At 40.6% G+C, this 15,590-nt stretch overlaps 1 protein-coding gene and 1 pseudogene across 1 annotated transcript; both read right to left on the bottom strand.

Annotated features, from left to right (window-relative positions):
- The window catches only part of LOC102471186 (BUB3-interacting and GLEBS motif-containing protein ZNF207-like), a 23,450-nt pseudogene extending 15,475 nt beyond the window's left edge, over positions 1-7,975 (bottom strand).
- A 261-nt stretch (positions 7,976-8,236) lies between these two features.
- LOC106735973 (stAR-related lipid transfer protein 13-like) lies at positions 8,237-15,584 on the bottom strand. Its single transcript, XM_014591549.2, has 3 exons — positions 15,442-15,584; positions 11,492-11,668; positions 8,237-10,743 (listed from the first exon to the last, which is right to left on the bottom strand). The coding sequence occupies exons 1-3, from the start codon at positions 15,477-15,479 to the stop codon at positions 10,626-10,628; spliced, it is 333 nt and encodes a 110-aa protein (XP_014447035.1). The 5' UTR covers positions 15,480-15,584; the 3' UTR covers positions 8,237-10,625.
- Positions 15,585-15,590: the final 6 nt, after the last annotated feature.

Genomic DNA, 15,590 nt, shown 5'->3' on the forward strand with positions numbered 1-15,590 from the left:
TTAACTTTCCTTGTGCTGTTGAGATGGCACCTCTTGAATCTTATTCTGAACCCTACACTTAGAATGTGCCCTTCCCATTAATAATGCTTAATACATCTGGGAGGTACTGAATAAGCCCTTTCATTTCTCACAGGATGCCTCTGATTCGTCTGGAGCATATGCATATCCTGCCTCCTGTTGCCTTACCAGACCCCTTTGTCCTCAGCTATCACCTCTGAACCACAATATGGTCATTGTCTTGGGTCTTCCTGTGGCAGAAAGTTCCTGGCTCAGCTGTGCATTATGGGATTGAGGCAAAGTGGGCACAACACACCACTGGAAATTCCTTAAGCATATCTTTTTTTTTAATCATCATCATAATCTTCTTTATATTACATTGGATTACATATAACTTTACAGTGTATTACATCGCTTTTTCAAAAGGGAATGCTGTGCATGTCAGTCAATACAGAGACATTAATCTAGCATATCTTGACAGGCTTAGAAGACCTGAAGAGCAAAGGTGTTGGGGATTCTCCCAGAAAAAAAGATGTGAGCAGATAGTTCCAAAGTGCATGGGACCAGCAGTTAGCATAATGGCTATGTTGCTGGACTCCCATGTAGTTGACCGCAGTTCGCGTCCTAGACCTGGTGACTTGGACTCAGGCCGGGCGCGTGTGTGTGCGTGCACAAGATCCCGAGAGGAGAATGGAGAAGGGATTGCGGTGTGGCCATCCCCCCTGGGGGGTGATTTCTCACTTTCTATCTCTCTGTCTCTCTCTGTCTTTCAGGCGAGCGCATGTGCCCTATAGCAAAAACCTCTCAAGAAAAAAAATATGTGAGCAGATAGTTTCGAAGCGCATAAGGGAGAGGGACCAGGTGAAAGAAGGATCAGGTGGAAGGAGGCTGCCAGGAAGAACCTTTCTGAATTCAAATACAGCTCCCCTGCCCTGACCTTTCAGGCAGTGTACAGAGCTCCTCAACCTCCCCAGGGAAGTAATTACCATGTAGGGCAGTAACAATCTTTCTGCCCACCCCAATCAACTTGGAAGACAAGGTCAGCTCTACATTCAGGTTCAGGCTTTTTAATGTTGCATAATTTCAGGCTCTTGCCTATTCCAAAATAGCTTTCACCTACCTGCTGATGCCCGAAATCCATGTAACAGGAAACAAAGCCTCTGATTCCCAAGAAAGAGATAAAAGACTTAATTATGCACATATATAGTGGAGTAGCTCTGTCTGAAACTCATTCATATGAAAATGTCATCAGTCAGCTTTTCAGCAGGTGGGATGACTGACACACACAGAGATGGGAAAGGCAGTCTAGAATAGGGTGGTACTGAAAAGAGGCCTATTCTACTTTGCTGGGAGGATGGGGACACAGGAAGGGAGGTGTTGGAACCACACACACTATCCACCTTTACTGGGCTGGCTGGAAGCTGGTCTTTAGCTAAGTCAACAGGAATCAACATGCTGGTGTTTCTTTGGAGAGAACCCAGATTTGATTAAATTAATCAACGCACATATAGTTTGTGGTCTTTGGCTGTCTGTGGAGCCATGCTCCATTGACAAGGAGGTGAAAGTGGGTCACCTCCCAAGGTGAATTGATATTCCTTTGGCCATCACATTCTGTTTATCTTATTATGAAGACTCTGGGGAACTTAGGCCTTAGAGTGAGGTGAATGTGGGGTCACTCCAGGCCCCTACCTCCAGGTCAAGATATTCATTCATTCCCAGAGCAGGGATGAGCTGGGCTAAGGCAGAGGCACACTTTATAGGTATAAAGGTGAGGTTTGGGCCAATGGGCTTGAAGAACGTGAGGTTTGGGCCAATGGGCTTGAAGAAGAATCATTTTTATTAGCAGCTGTGTTATGTTCTATTTGTACTTCTGTTCTCCCCAATATATTGGTTAAGTCTTACTTTAAGGGGCAACCTGATCTCATGTGTGCTATGAGGATTTATGGATGAACTTCGTTTGGCTTCATAATGAGTTACCAAGGGGAGAACCAAGTCCTCCCATGTGGTTGGGTGTCAGTGTATATCTAGCTAGGTAACCAGCTGACAGGGTCTTTGGTAGCAGAGGCAATGATAGGGAGGATGATGAGGCCATCAAAGCTGAGCAATGAAAGCCCATTCTTGAGCACAATTTGAGATGCTTCACTAGAGAACTCTACAAAGTATCTGAGGGACTTTAGATGTGCTAATTTCTGGAAATTAGCACAACTGGGAACTTACTCTATTATTATTTATGTGTAAAAATTCAATATTGCTGTCTAGTCCATGTGGAGTTTTAACAGCTGTGCCTCCTGTTAGCCCTGCTTTCTAGCTAGCTGAGAAGATGCAGCCATCTTGCATGAGCAAGCACAGTTCTCAGAGGATTTACTTGTTTGTGTTGTACTTCTTTTTCTTCACAAGGAATAGGTGTTCAGCAAATTGATTAATTGATAATTCCCACCAGTGTGTAATTTTAGTAATGCTAGTGGAGCTGGAAAGCAAAATATCCAAACACGGGAGACTTTTTGAATAGCCCTCCGTCCTTGGCCCTCAGGAGGGTCTTGCCTAATCTTCCTGAAAACTGAAATTCCTTTCCTTTCCACCCAGCCTATTTCCTTTCTGTTTTTGTTTTTCTCTGTAGAGCTTTTCTAGTCAATTGTTTATCTTATTATTTCTTGTCTGTTTGCTCCACTAGACCTTAAACTCCATGAGGACAGATATTTTTATCTGTTTAATTCACTAATTTTGTTTGATATTTTATTCCCTGAGTGCCTGGGATTGGTATCGGGCACATGAATGTTCCATCCATATTTACTGAATGAATTAACTGAGCAAATGATCCTTTTTGTTGTAAGGAGGTGTTTTTACATTTGCTACTTTCAGAAACACTCACATTCAACTCTTTTGGAAGAACAGCTATTTCTTCTTCTTTGTACTATTGAGAAAGGTTGAAATAGTCAAAACACAAAATGTAAATTATTTTATTAGCTTTGGAGTCCTCAACATAGTGTCCCTGGGTTACAACATCTATTATATTTATTTCCAGTTTTTATATGCTTGGTTTATTTAAACAAAGTTATGGAATGTTGCAGCAGAAAGAATTCTATAAGATGGAGTTTTACAATTACCTAAGGCATAGTCCATGTATTTAAGGACTTACAATCCAGAGGGAGAATTAGGCTATTGCTAACCAGCAAGATGTGGAGAAGATCAAGGTAAGAATCAGAGACACCAAAGAGAGGTTTGGTGTCACTGGACCATGAAGTGCATGGTCAAAAGAGGTAGAAATGACAAGACTAAGTGGGTCAAGTGGTATGACTCCAGTCTGGGGCACTGATCACGCTTCTGAGTTTCAGACCTTGCATTAGTCAGGGTTCTTCATAAAAACAGAACCAATAGGAAGTCTTTATGGAGATTTACTGTGAGAAATTGGAGACTGAGAAGTCCTAAGATCTCTTCTCTGCAGACTGGAGGCCCAGGAAAGCTGGTGGTTTAATTGGGTCTGAGTCTGAAGGCCTGAGGGGAACGGAAGATGTAAATCCCAGCCTGAGGGCAAGAGAAGATGACCTGAGAGGTGCCAGCTCAAGTAGTGAGAGAAGGGAAAAAACAGATAAATTCTTCCCCCCTCCACTTTTTGTTCTATTTGAGCCCTGAATGGATTGGCTGATGCTCAATCACACAGACACACACACACAGACAATGTTTAATCTGGGCAGCCCATGGCCCATTCTAGTGGACACAAAAATTAACTATCAGAGACCAGTATGTCCAACTGGCTGCTGGGGCATCCCCATCAGGAAGGTTCACAGTCATCAGAAACACTTTATGGGTCCAACCGGTGTTATAGAGGTTAAGGTGACTGGATCCCATAGGGATGACTGATGGTTCAAGTCCTGGGCTCAGCAGCTTGAATATTATGCCAGATGCATGTGTGTGCCTGCCAAAAATCCTGAGAGGAGAATGAAGAAGGGACTGTGACATGGTCATCCTCCGGGAGGAGGATAATTTCTCACTTTCCCTCTCCTTCTGGTGAGTACATGCACAAAATAGCAAAACGTAAAAAAAAAAGAAAAAAAAAAAAGGCAGCAGCATTATATGAGAGCTCAACTGATATCCTTTCTGACATCATTCCCTCCCTGCTCTGCTGCCCACATGAAATCTGCTCTCTGTCCTTGTCCCTGTCTCAGTTAATGGACTGACCATGCTAGAAAACTCAAGAGTTGTATTAAGCTAATTCCTTTTCCCCACTCTTCCACACCAACTAGCATATAGATCTTGTTAGTTCTAACTCAGAAATATGCAAAATGAATATCATGAATATTATTAACATCATGCAAAAATTTCAATTTTTTTTGCACCAAAATAAACAACTTCAATTCCTTTTTTTAATGAACTTTTTGAAATTTCCTTGTATCTTTGAAAAGCAATTTACTTCTTTCCTCACAAACATTTTCACCTGGTTAGTTACCATAGTCTTCTAATTACATTCCCTCCTTCATGCTTTCCTTTTACATGCTGATCTATCCTCAGCAAATCCACTATTCTTTGGATTTCCAACCCAAATAATCTCTGTAGAATTCATGGGATCCTGGGCTACCCATTAAAAGAGGTCAGCGAGGGATCTCAGTTCTAAGTCTTGACCATGCTAGAGCTGTGTGTAGAAGTGAAAATCCAGCTTGAGCTTTGCTTATACAAATGAAATAACTTGTCATCAGCAGTGAGTGGTCCAGGTTTAGAACTCTCTCATAACTAGGTCCAAGCTGTCTCTCATGACAAGCAGTGGACATTATAACAGGAGAGGGAGGAGCGAGCCTGACAATCTGGCTTTCCCAGATTGATTTGGAGATCTCACCAAAACTTCATTTTATGGGCTTCTGGCATCTTCAGATGATATAACACCAAAACTGATCTGGTATTCTCTGAGTCTTGACATTGTGTTTCTTCTTTGAGGTTGATTAGAAAAATATCAACTTTATCTAAATATTCCACATCAAATAGGGAATGGGGAGAAATAGCATGTCTTGAAATGAAAGGTTATCATGCAGCAGTACCAACTTAGGAAGGCTAGGGGGTGAGACACTTCCAAGAATGTCCAACCTGGAAACCAAGAGGGTAAAGAGCACTGGCAGAGGTGGGAGTAATTTCACATCCCTGCTACTGTACATGTGGGCCCAGTCGTATGCCAAGTCTGTTTGGGTCCATTTTAAGTTTCTGTCATCAAAACCAATGTGATCCCGCTTCTCAGCTTCTTGGCTCTAGTTTGCTCAGCAAAGTCTCTGACTCAGGGACTAAGGTGAGACACCCTGTCTGACTGCTCTGAAGGCACTGCTGCCTCTGGGCTGTGATAATAAACTGTGACTGGGTATTGTATATTCAGTCCATTCCTATTCTTTATGGATTCTGTATTTGCAAGTTGACCTACTCAATAAAGTTTATTTGTAGTCCCCAATACTTGCAGTGATATCATGGTCATTCTTTTTGTTTTTTTGGAGAGGTTTTTGCTATAGAGCGCGTGTGCTCGCCAGAAAGACAGAGAGACAGAGAGACAGAAAGTGAGAAATCACCCCCAGAGGGTATGGCCACGCTCCAATCCCTTCTCCTCCATTCTCCTCCCAGGATCTTGGGCACGCACGCACATGTGCCCAGCTTGAGTTTAAGCTACCGGGTCCAGGATTCGAACTGCGGTCGACTAGTGGGAGTCCAGCGACATAGCCATTACACTAACTGCTGGTCTCATCATGGTCATTCTTGACATACACAATAATGTTGGAAAATAAGGTCACTGAGTCATCGACATTCATGCACATTCTTGGATGATCAGTGTGAAGCTCTTTGTTTCTGAGTGTCTCTCTCATGCTATACGCATGCATGCCTTTCATGGTTTTTGTGCTTTTTGGTGGTGGTTTTACTGTTTAAATGGCTGCTAGGCATAGGACTGAAGTGCTATCTAATGTTCCTGGGTCCAAGAAGGCAGAGGCGAGCTTTTCATAGAAAACACATGTGCTAGCTAAACTTGTTTAGGCCTAAGTTACAGTGCTGCTGGCTGTGAGCTCAGTGATAATAAACAAACAATATGGAACATGCAGGAAAAGGAGGCAAAATCAACTCCTCTATACATGAGCCTGCTCCAGAAGTTAAACTACTGTGTGTGATGAAACGATGGAAAAAAATGGAAAAGCAGCTAACTTTGTGGTTTCATAAGATGATAACTAATCTAAAAAATGAATTAAAGAGCATCATGAGGCCAGCCTGATGAATGGTAGTTAAGATGGCTGGATTCCATATGGATACCCATGCAACTTGAGTCCTGCGCCCAGGAAACATGCTGGGCATGTGTGTGTGTGTGCATGCCCCAAATCCCAAAAGGAAGGAGAAATGGAGAAGAAATTATGGTGTGACCTTTCCACATGCGGGGTGCTTTCTCACTTTTCCTTTCTCTTTTCTCTCTCTCTCTGGCAAGCACATGTGCCTTCTGACAAAAAAAAAAAAAAAAGAGAGAGAGGGAGAGAAAGAGCGGGAAAAAAAAGCGTTGTGAAGCTGGAAAGGAATTTAGTCATGTTATGGTTTTATTTTAAAGAAATACTGCAGAAAACGAATTTGTAAAAAAATGTATTCAAGTTGCTTTATACAGAAACACAATAAAACAAGGTTATATAGCAATGGATTGACAAAGATGGTATGACTAGATGCTCTCAGGAACATAATCTTATATTTCCCCAGGAGCAAGGTCTTGGTTCCAACCGCAGGGCTTCGCACCAATGCAATGCTTCAACGTCAGGTATGTATTGCTTTACTCCTTGTGAAGTCAGCACACATTGATTTTACTTTTGTGTCAGTTTGAAACATTCTACTTGGTTGTGATCTGCTTTGGCCTGAAAATAAGTTATATGACCAGCTTTTCTGTGACTATGTATCAAAAAAAAAAAAAGGCATAAAACAATTTCATACAAAAGATTTCATAAAGTATGTTTGGAATCAACTTAGAATCCATATATTTGATGCTCCCAGGAAACATTCACAGCTTGTGGCTGCTACAATAACCATCATATTCCTTTTTACTCATAGAAGAGGAAAAGGGAGACTAGCCAGTGGCATAGTGGTTGAGACAATGGACTTCCACGTGGTTGACCATGGTTCAAGTCCCAAACCTGACAACTTGAAACTCATGTGCATGTGTACCCAAAATCTCAAGAGGAGAATGGAGGTTACGGGCGGGGTTACAACATGGCCATCTCCCTGGGGTGTGGGGGGGGTGATTTCTCACTGTCTCTCTGTCTTTCCAGTGAGTCCACTTTATCAAAAAAAAAAATAAATAAATAAAAGAGGGAAAGGAATCATTGAAATTCCTCCTTATCCATGAAACAAACCTCTTAGATAACAGGTGTGTGTGAGATGAGCAGAAAGCAGAGTTGCGACAATTTTTATGGGGATGTGTGGTCTTTTGGACTGCTGTGGTTTTTGAAGCCTGCAGATGGGATAATTGAGAGCTCCTGCTTGCTTAGTTAGAGGCTATCTTTGTTTATCTGTAGAAGTCAAGTCCAGAGAGAACAAGTTTAAGTATGAAAGGGAAGAGGGTCAGAGTCATTTGTGGCTATTCTTCATGGTCTACTGGTTAATTGTCAAATCAAATCAAATCATTTTATCAAATCTTGATTTCTTGTTCACTCAACAAAAATAAAACGTAGCTAAAACAATTCACTAAGTCTTTTATAAAAATACTATAAATGTTTTATAACTTCCAGATTTTTTTAAGTATATTTCTTTTGATGAAAGAAGATGAGAGAAAGATGAAAGAAGAAAGAGGGAGAAGAGAGAGAGAGACAACACTCCCAACAGGATCCTGATGATACTACAGCCCACCCCCACACTCAGCTGACTCTGATCATGGGCATGCATACACAAAATATGTACAAGGAGATCTCCTGATATGACCTATGACCCTCCAATGAGGGTCAGCCTCACAGAGTCTCACACTTCACTGCTGTACCTTCATCTGCCCCATCTCCAGATTTAAGAGCAATAATGTGTAAAGAAAAAAAAAATCCCTATCCATCACTTTAATACCTTATGATGCACAGATAGTTAGTGAACATCTGTCGATGGCATCCTTGCTATTTTGGAGATGATATTGACTACAGACAGTACTACAGAGTAAAACTCATGGCAAGCTATCTTAAGAGAAATCTTCCTCTTAAAGCAGGTTTTGCATTTATATAATGAAGCATGAAAAATCAACATGTATTTTATGGAAAATATGAAATATTTAATGTATATAAATTTATTTGCCTTGGCAATTATTTACAATTGATGATTGATACCAACAATTGAGGTAAAAATATACATGAGGTATAAATATAATCTTTAAATGCAATATCATATTTTATTTCCATTGGCAAGATACAATGAATAAAATACTGTGGTATTTGACAAACAAGCTTGATGCATCTTATTCCTCCCTTAACCCCACTTTTACTCTTTTTTCAAAAGATGCACTGTGTTATGATGCAGCAGTGATGTGATTAGTGTGTGCATAAAAATTAAAAAGGTAATCAGAAGAATGGGGGAGTCAGAAATACAATTATATGTCTCTTTATTCTGTATTAAATATTACCTGGGTTCTTGTTTCTCAGAGTGTTCGAGCCAATAACCTGGCCATCCCTGAGGCTCATTAGAAATGCAGAATCTCAGTCCCACCCAAAGGACCTGAATCAAACTCTGCCTTTTAACAAGATCCCCCGGCAATCTGTGTGCATGCTCAAGTCAGAGAAACGCTGCCCTGGGTGACAGAATGCTATTTATTCTTGCATGCCTCTTGTATTTTCCACATACATAGTCTCTTTTCTCTGCAGCAAGACCAGTGTTAAGCAAGATTAAACTTCACTAATAATCTTGTCGATGCATATAAAGTAATCTAGCATATATGCTTAAATTTAAGATGTAATGGTAGAAGTGAATTTGTTTTGCTCACAAAGCATTGCCAAATGGTAAATCATATGTTTGTTGCCATCTTCTTAAGTAGACACGAGAGTGAAAAATTTCTAGGTCACCATTCAAAGAGTATGATTTTCCTCGCACCATACCAAATTCATATATAGCATTTTTATTCCTTTTAATAAAATAATTGCACATTGCTGATAAGAAAAAATTACATAAATGCATATAATACAAAAAAAAAAACAAAAACAAAACAAAAACATTCATTTGTTTTTCCTTTTTTTCCCTCCAACACCAGTTGCTAAATCATGGGATCAATTTCTGTTATGGACAACCAAAGGAAATCTCTCTCCCTGAAAGGCAGTAAGCAGCCTTGTTGAATTGTAATAAAATGGAACTTAAATCCAATAGCAATTGGTTAAAGAGAGTCAATTTGCTTAGTCTATACAATAATAAATAAGGTTGGGTCAAATGTATAGGTAGCTTAATCAGGCTAATGAAAAATAGAATTAATAAACCTGTTTATATTTTCTAAAACTAATCAAAGAACTAGTTTTGGTCTTATGTTAGTTAAAAACCCTGTCTTTCAGATTGCATAACTTTAATGAATTTTATTTTAAGAGCATCTTACATAGTGAAATATTAATTCCCTGAAGCTGTAAGGGTCCATCGCTCTTGAATGACCACTATCTCCCTCTGTCTGGTGTCCAGAGTTAAACTCAGTGCAATACATTGGTAAGGAAATGCTAATCAACTGTGACCAAATAGGCCACTGGTCAAACAGAATGACATGTAACAACACTATGAAGTGTTTTAAGAAAAATATAGAAGTTCCCTTTGGCTATGAATAGATAAAGGCTATTTATTCAGCTCTTCCAGAGCTGAAGGAGTATCAGCGCTGTTTCAGCAACTGGCAGACTCCAGTGGCCCATGGCATCACATCTCACTGAAATTGCACCTGGCTAGGCACAGTGACAATCTGAAATCTAGCCTTCAATTTGGCAATGATGTCTCATCCCTGCTTTAAGTTAACGAAGGTAGCTATTCTTTCCCTTGCTTTATTCCAACATTCCACTCCCTGCTTTTGAATAATACAATCAAATCTTTTAGTACTACTTTCCTTTGGTTAGCTGATCTTTGGTTAGACATCAGAGCAGACTGAGGAACTGTAATGTCTTTACACCTTGCTGTTTAGCAGCAGGCTCTGCTTAGCTTACAGGACAGAGGGGACATGGCACCAGAACAATTTGGAAAGAGCTACGTGAGGAAGGGACTCACCGAGTCAGATGCATTCCTTTTTAGAACGCTCAGTTATATATAAAATTGATCATTTTACATATGTACAGTAAAGAGAGATATACACACATATGTACATATGCTATACACACATTTATTTACAGTTAAGAATATGCTTCTTAGAAGCCTTTAAATAGCAAATTAGGCAATGCATAAGAAATAATCCATTTAATTTTAAGTAACATAGATAAATGTTCTGATTCTTAAAAATATATTAGTAGGGATATAGCCGTCTCCAGGAAGGCTAGGAAAGTTCTCAGACATTCTTGCCTCTTCAACATTCGACTTCTCAGTGTTTCCATTTTAAGCATTTGCCACACCAGTCAACCTCTCTCTCATGTTTTCTCATGGCGCAGACTCCTCGCCACAGGCAATTGCTTTCACTTCCTCTTCCCTGAGTTTGATATCATACTGGGGAAAACTCAGATTTTAGTTTCTGGACCCTCAGCAATGAGGGGCTGAAAAGAGTTTCTAATCCTGGCAACTTCTGCGGCACACAGATGACCAAAGCCTTTGCTGTACCATTCCGGGGAGTGGCCTCTGTGGGGAGAGAAATCAGAAGGTAGGTGGGAAGTCTTTTTCCAAGTCACTGCAATTTGTCATGCTGGACAGGGTTGCCCGTGAACTCTGATCACCAGTGATTTGCATATGACTTGGGACTGCCACCCCAAGGATCTGAGGACATCATTTTGTCATCTGGTGCCAAGTACTCACTGGGCAGTATTAGGGTGCTTTTTAATGATACTAACTCCTCAGGTCAAGTAGGATGATTCACATTGAAATCAGAATTTACTGGGAAAACTCAATTTATATTCACCCAGTCCAAGAACTTGTTCTTTGCAGGATGATTACCTTGATGGGGTTGAATTTAAGTTAGTTTCTTCTCAAAGAAGATAACTGGAGACAGCAGCAAAGAGGACAGGCACAAAAGAACCCAAGAGAAGGGAACTCAGGTGTACTGAACATCTACAATGTGCTTGTGTGTGCTCCACACAAGCACAGACATTTAATCCTAGCCAATGGGGAGCAAAACATTTAATACCCCAAATGGGGATAAAATGGAAAATGCAAAATAAAAGCAAAAAGCTGCAACAGAAATGTGAGAATTTAGAAAAGGAGAGAAGAGGAAGCAGAGGTATATGTAACGGTCTATGAAAGCTCGTTAGTGCCAATGAGGAAAAAAGTACAGTGAAGTAAGAAATCAGATGACAAACAGGTCCCTGTGAATGTGCTCCATGAGCCACAGCTCTAAAGACCTGGGCTTGTTGCCCTCGGAGTCAGCACTTACTTCAGGTCTACCCTACAGATGTGTGTCAGTCTCGATTTGCCAGAGCCACATGGTTCTATCAAGTACTGGGAATCCATCACCACCGCTCTCACACCACCCATGAGCTGGGCTTCCTCATGCTCCACCGAGAGGGACACCAGGGTGCACATTCCTTTGGGCAAATCAGTCCTCCAGGTCCTGTAGCAAAACAACCCCATGTCAGAGTGATGGCTACAAGAGAAAGAAAAGTCTAAACACAGAGCTAAGCTTTACACTTAGATTTTTCTGCCAAAAAAACCTGGGATTAAATTCCAATGCTGGTTACTTGGATGAAGCTCCCAGTTTCAGGAAGCTTTTGTAAAGTTGATTATGGTGCAGTTCAAAGCAAGGATCCCAGGTTTCAGGCTCAGAGACCAGAAATGTCTCCCTGGTTTTAGTTCTGCACCTGGAACTCCAAACTGAGACCTATTCCAGAGGCTCCTATCTGTTACTGAAGAGGTGATTTTACAGTGTAGTAATTAAGACTCCTTCATTCAGTTTATTCCTTCCTCTATTGAGCACATAGATGAACCAGACTCAGAGAAACTGTCAAGAACACAAATAAATATATGAAAAATATATATTAGGGAAAAAAAACCTGTGTGAATTACAAATTTTGTTGTGTACCCACAGTTTATTGTGTACTTAAATTTCACTTTTTCATGGACTTTTTGAAGCCTGTCATATACAGTCCAGTGGGAGAAACTGACAACTGTAAAGAGAACTCTAAAATATCTTTTTAAAAGCAGTGTTTCAATCGCATACTGGGGACTCTGGAGTCATACTGGGGAAGGCTTCCTGAAAGAGGTGATGCTTGATTCAAGTCTTAATAGAGAAATGAACTGTTGGTGCCTAGCTCAAAGAGGAAAAACTATATATGAACCTGCTGTCTTCAAATATCTGAGTGGCTTTAAAAATTATTAATATTATTTTGCTATAGGGCATATGCACTTGAAAGAGAGAGTCAGGCAGAGAGAGAGAGAGACGGAAAGTGAGAAGGCACCCCCCCAGGAGGGATGGCCATACCACAATCTCTTCTCCACTCTCCTCTTGGGATTTTGGGCAAACTTGTACATTTGTCTGGGGTATTTCTTAAGTCGCTGGGTCTGGGATTCCAACTGCACTATTGGTCATGTGGGACCCAGCTGCCCTAACTACCATGCCAACCAGCTGTTTCCTAACTGGCTGTTGAGTGGGAGAAGAAATATAGTTGATTTGATTACAGAAAGTACAGGCAGGATGATACATTTTAGTTCAGTATAGAAAACATCCACAGATGAAAAAGGCTACCATTAGAAGCAGTGAGCTTCCTGTTACTGGAAGGCTTTCCTGTTATTCAAGTACAGTGGAGGCCACCACTTGGAAAAAGGTTTAGATGGGAGTCAGGAAGACCACCTATGTAACAACCTCAAAAAGGCTTTTCTACCACAGGGCTTTATAAAAATAGATTGTATTATTATTTTTCCTATTATTTCCTTCACAAATCCTATTCCCTGGCTGAGTCATGTCATCTATGACTTCACCCTGTCCTACTTCACTAGTCAAACTACCCTACCCTACCTGTCTGATAAGAACATAGGAATAACTGAGCCCTGCACAAATTCTCAGCAACATGCCCAGAGCTATGACTCCCTTCTTTTCATGCATGAAGTGATAAATAATGAAGATTGAAATTCATAAATATTTGTAGGGATAAAATAGGAAAATTTTTAGTCACTGAAGACTCTCAAGGAGCTAGAGCTGGGTATAAAATTAGGGGTAAACATGGTAATTCTGAAAGGTGACCAGCTTCATCATACTAGGTGAGATGCTCTGAAGATAGGAGACAACTAAACCCTGTGACTTACTTGCCATACTTGTCCTTTTTCACTTTCTTGTATCATAAACATAACAACTCCTGTTGGAAGGAACCATGTCTGTTTCATCAATAATTCTATGAGGCTACTGCAGCGAGACTCCACCTTGATCACTATATGTATTTAAAATAGTACCTGTTACTGTCTCCCTATCTTATTTAGTCCCCCTAAGATAAGTCAGTCTATCTCCTTTTCTTATTATTTATTGTCTCTTCTCCCAATAAAATATAAATTGTGAGAGAGCAGGAGCATGGTCTGTTGCATTCACTGTAGTGTGCCCAGAGCCTACAATAGTGCCTGGTACTAGGTAGTGATGGGATGACATACTCATAAATCGTAGGCTGGTGGGATTGCTGGATGAGGGGAGAAGGGAGGTACCATGCATGGACTGCAGTCCTCAGACTTCCCCGGAGATATGGAGAAGAAGCGTGCTATGGTATATCCATCCCTGTGATTGCTATGCTGGAACAACTATTCAATTTTCTGCTTGAGAGAATGAAGGTGTGAAGATTAACTCCACAACATGACTAATGTCCCAATAATCATGGTAATAAGCCACACTTGTTCTCCTCCAGGATCCAAGGTTGCTGAGATAAACACATATATTTAGGGAAAAATGACTCTTAAAAGTTGAAGCCCCAAAGACCAATTCCAAAGGCATAAAGAACTCATGTGACCAGTAACCTTCAGTCTGCCATCAAAACTAGTTTCATAAATAAATAATTTTAAATGTACGTTTGGGAGTTTTACTAATGATTCTTTTCACACTGCTCATCCGTGAGAAGAAACAGGGTTTTACCAAGGTTTTCAATAAAAAAAAATACTGTATTGATCTAATTATATTTTATTCAGTTTGTTTAGTATCTTATATCTCTGTTCTTTCTCATACAATACTGCATTTCTTTTCTTTTTTTAAAAAAGTTTATTTATTTATTTTTCTATGAGCAAGAGAGACAGGGAGAGAGAGAGAGACAGAAAACATTCCTAACAGGGTCCTGATGCCATGATCCACCCCCAGCCTCAGTAAGCACTGGATCATTTGTATACATGTGTGCAGTGTACTCAGAGAGGTCTCTAGACCTGAACTCGTATCATTCCGCTATGGGTCAGCCTTACAGAACATTGTGTTTCACTATTGTGCCACTTTGTAGCCTGAACACTGCTTTTATACAATGCAAACTTTCCAATGTTGATTGAGTATTCTATTTCAATCCCAGTGATCAGGGGTTTGGAATTAATTCATAAATCCATTAATAGTAATATTTCAATGGTAGACACAGACTCAGCCAGCTCTGTCATGTCCTGAAATCTGCATCCCAGTGACTCAGCATAGTTGGACCTTTAGGGCTGCACCAGGGTTTCTGTGCATGGTAATTAGTTATGAACATTTGAAGTTATATAGATGGATTTGAAGTTATACACACTTCAGTCTTGAGAGTTACCCAAATGAAGACTTGCTTTACTGGGGAGGAAGGCAAAATCAGGAGAAAAGCCGGTGAGCTTCAATTTGTATAATTTGGCAGAAAAGGCAACCAGATAAACAGCAGCTATTCTAGAAGTTATTCTCCAGCCTCTGTTCTGAGGAAACGAACAAAATTTATGGCCTAATAAACTGCATGCTCCATAAGGAGAGAAACCATAAGCAAGCCCAGGTCTAGCTTTAAACTGGGTGAAAGAAGCAGGAAGTCAGGCGTAAATTTAGCAAAGTCAGGTTTCATGGAGGGTAACGAAGCCTGCCAGCTTTGTGTTCCCAGTGGAGGCTTGGACTTAGGTAGGAGAATGCCATGTAGTGCTTAAATCTGCAGCTTTCACTCTCCTTTTTCTTTTTTCTTTTTTTTCTATTACAAAAAGAGACAGAGGGAGACAGAGAGACAGGCACCCCTAATGGGGTCTTTGACATATATCCACCCTCAGTCTCTGCTGCTCTGTATCATGGGCACTTTTGTCTGGCATGGAGACCCTGGGACACAAACCCAGGATCTCTCTCAAGTGTCTACTTTGTTACCTTTGTACCACCGTCTGGCCCCACATACTGCTTTTGGAATAGAATACCATATACCACAGGGACAAGCTTACCTGAGGACCACGAAGTCTCTGGAAGGATGGGGGGCCATGCTGTTCAACACATACTGATATATTTCTGTTTGCCTGTCCAGAGTTTCCACAACCTTCCACTGCACAAAGTCCTCATCCCACAGGTGGCGTTCTCTGAGCACGCGGTTCAG

This window comes from Tupaia chinensis, unplaced genomic scaffold, assembly GCF_000334495.1.
Source record: "Tupaia chinensis unplaced genomic scaffold, TupChi_1.0 Scaffold000597_1, whole genome shotgun sequence".
Taxonomy (NCBI): Eukaryota; Metazoa; Chordata; class Mammalia; order Scandentia; family Tupaiidae; genus Tupaia; species Tupaia belangeri.